Source organism: Austrofundulus limnaeus, unplaced genomic scaffold (genome assembly GCF_001266775.1).
Source record: "Austrofundulus limnaeus strain Quisiro unplaced genomic scaffold, Austrofundulus_limnaeus-1.0 Scaffold414, whole genome shotgun sequence".
NCBI classification, from domain to species: domain Eukaryota; kingdom Metazoa; phylum Chordata; class Actinopteri; order Cyprinodontiformes; family Rivulidae; genus Austrofundulus; species Austrofundulus limnaeus.
The window spans coordinates 419381-422013 of NW_013952816.1; the positions used below are offsets into that span (position 1 = coordinate 419381).

Consider the following 2633-nt stretch of genomic DNA (forward strand, 5'->3'; position numbering starts at 1 on the left):
TGGTGAAGTGAGATCTGCCTGGTAGGTAGTTGTCATGATGATCCAGGTTGAAATGTTTAATCATGTCTTTAAATCCCTCATCGTCTACCATGGATAGTGGTCTCATGTCCGTCACCAGCATCTTCAGAATGGACTCAGTCAGGACATTGGCTTGCTGAGGTGTGCATGTAGCTGGCTTTATAACAAAGCTGTCCATTGAAGAAGACGAATGTACTTTTTTAGCACTGAAACGTAACATTAGAAAACATTAGCATTCCTTTTCTAACACATCACTGTTATAACGTTACAGAAAACACATGAAACATGTGTGCTAAGGCTAATGAATCAAATCGTCATCGCTAATGTTAACTTTTACAGCTATCAATATGAGCAAGTAGCAAGTTAACTCTCTGTTTACGCTTATTTTAGCAGCTAACTAGCAATTTAGCTTACCGAGATGATGGTCCGTCTTCATCAGCCACAACATGCTTCCTTTTCAGGGGCTCGTGCATCGCAGTTCTGCTGCTGTGGAAGGCAAGTTCCACCTTGCAGATATTGCATTGAACACACTTCTCTGTCGTTTTCTTAAAATGATCCCACACTTTTGAGCTCCGTTGTCAGGTAGCCATGATCCAAGTCTGTCTGTGTGAACGCATCCGCTCGCGGCCTACCCACTAATGAGCATGCGTGCGCGCGGCCTAACCACTACTGCACCACTACTAATGCATGTCAAGGACAGAAAGGCAGATGCGGAAGTGGAAGATGCCGCAGCAGTTTGGAGAGAAAAACAAAGTTAAAGTAAAAAAAACGACGCATCGACTATTAAATTAGTTGTCGACTATTTTAGTAGTCAACATAATCGTGACTAGTCGACTAATCGTGGCAGCCCTAGTAAAGATACTCAAAAAATATACTTAATTACAGTAATAAAGTAAAAGTACTTTGTTACTGTCCACCACTGGACGCTGACATTAGACTTCAATGGTAAAGATTTCTGCGTCCTGAAGTGAAGCAGAAGTGACTCAACACGACATCGTTCATGAGTAAAATGAAAATTTATCCATTAATAACTATATAAAAACATCTTACACATCACAAACATATATAGTTATTTCTACTAAACATTTGATTCTGTCATTTTATTTATTTTTTTTTTTAATTTTTTGTGTCCCAAAACATAGTGGAGGGGTTGTGCCCTAGCGCCCTTTATTGACCAGCTGCCACTGATTCTAGGTCCAAGCGTGGCTTGGGGATGATTTTTTTAGATAACTGTAGGGGGCAGTGTGAAATAATTAGGCCACACCCCCAAAAAATTGGACTGCATTCCAGTAGTGAGMTAGCCTGGTAAAAACCAGACCCTTGTCCTTCACTTTGCTTCGTACGAGGGTCTGGACTCTCAGCTATAGAGAAGTGATTCTTGCTTGAGGCGTGGNTTTATTCATTCATTCATTCATTCATTCATTCATTCATTCATTCATTCATTCATTCATTCATTCATTCATTTTTGTCACCCTCATCCCTCCATACACAGACATACCTCTGGTACCAGGATCCAGGCAGGGCTGAGGCCCCGCCCACCAACCACATCATCCTTCTCCTCCCCTCCCATAGCAACAGAGCCAACATGGCGGCGTCTATTAACGCTGAGCGCTCCCCGGAGCTAACGACCCCCCTAAAAACCCCTAAAACCGAGGTGCCATCTCCTGAGTCGGAGGACCTGAGTGACAGTAACCAGTACCAGTCCAATCCCTCCACACCGAACCGGTTCTCTCCTCTGGACGCGGGTTCTGGGAGCACGGGCCGGACGGCGGCCTCCTCCTCCTCCTCCAACAGCTTCATCGGCTGCCGCGGGATGTCGTGGACGCCGTCCGAGACCAACGCGCTGATCGCCGTGTGGGGCAACGAGAGGCTGACGGAGGCCCGGATGCAGCAGCTGGAGGTGGCCGGTACCGTGTTCTCCGGGAAGGCACCCGGACCCGCCATGTACGAGAGGGTGTCCAGAGCCCTGGCAGAGCTGGGCTACGAGAGGACCCCGTCCCAGTGCCGGGAGAGGATGAAGGTAAGGAGGCAGGCTTGGTGGGACCACCAGGACCAGAACCTGGACCTGCCAACATCCTTTAGAGTTGTGCTAATAATGGCCCCGCCTCTGAAGGTGAAGCAGCCACCATGTCTGTTAGCAAAATATCTCCTGAACCACTGAGTGGGTTTGAAGGAGTCTTTGGCAGCCACTTCTGAGCATCCTGAGAAAATATCTGAATAAACATGAGAGTGGTAGTAGCTGACAGTCATCATGTTCACCTGTCTTTGTGTAAACTTTTATAATCCTCCCAGATTTTTCTTATTTTAATGATTTAATCCCTCTTTTCCAATCATCTCTGTACAGATTACAATAAATGACATTTAGTCCCATCAGTTCACACAAAACACAATAATCTCTGCAATCAAACATTTTCAGAACTAAACTCATGTTTTGCCCTTATCTCTGTGAGTGAAGTTTATTAGCAGATTTGGATTTTAATGAACATTTCATCAGGATTATTACTCTTATTGGATTGTACAGAGCCCAGCTATGTAGAGCTGTTTCATTCAAAATGAAAAACTAAAAATAAAAAGTACTGTAATTAAAAAGTATTAATAAATATTACATCAAATCA

The 2633-nt window shown here is 44.4% G+C and overlaps 1 protein-coding gene across 1 annotated transcript in view; it reads left to right on the forward strand.

The window, feature by feature from the left end:
• The window catches only part of msantd2 (Myb/SANT DNA binding domain containing 2), a gene marked incomplete at its 3' end in the record, with an annotated part of 27147 nt that overhangs the window by 18639 nt on the left and 5875 nt on the right, over positions 1-2633 (forward strand). Inside the window, 1 exon segment of the mRNA XM_014024260.1 lies at positions 1511-2038. Within this exon segment, the coding sequence (XP_013879714.1) occupies positions 1604-2038 (435 nt within the window). The 5' untranslated portion in view covers positions 1511-1603.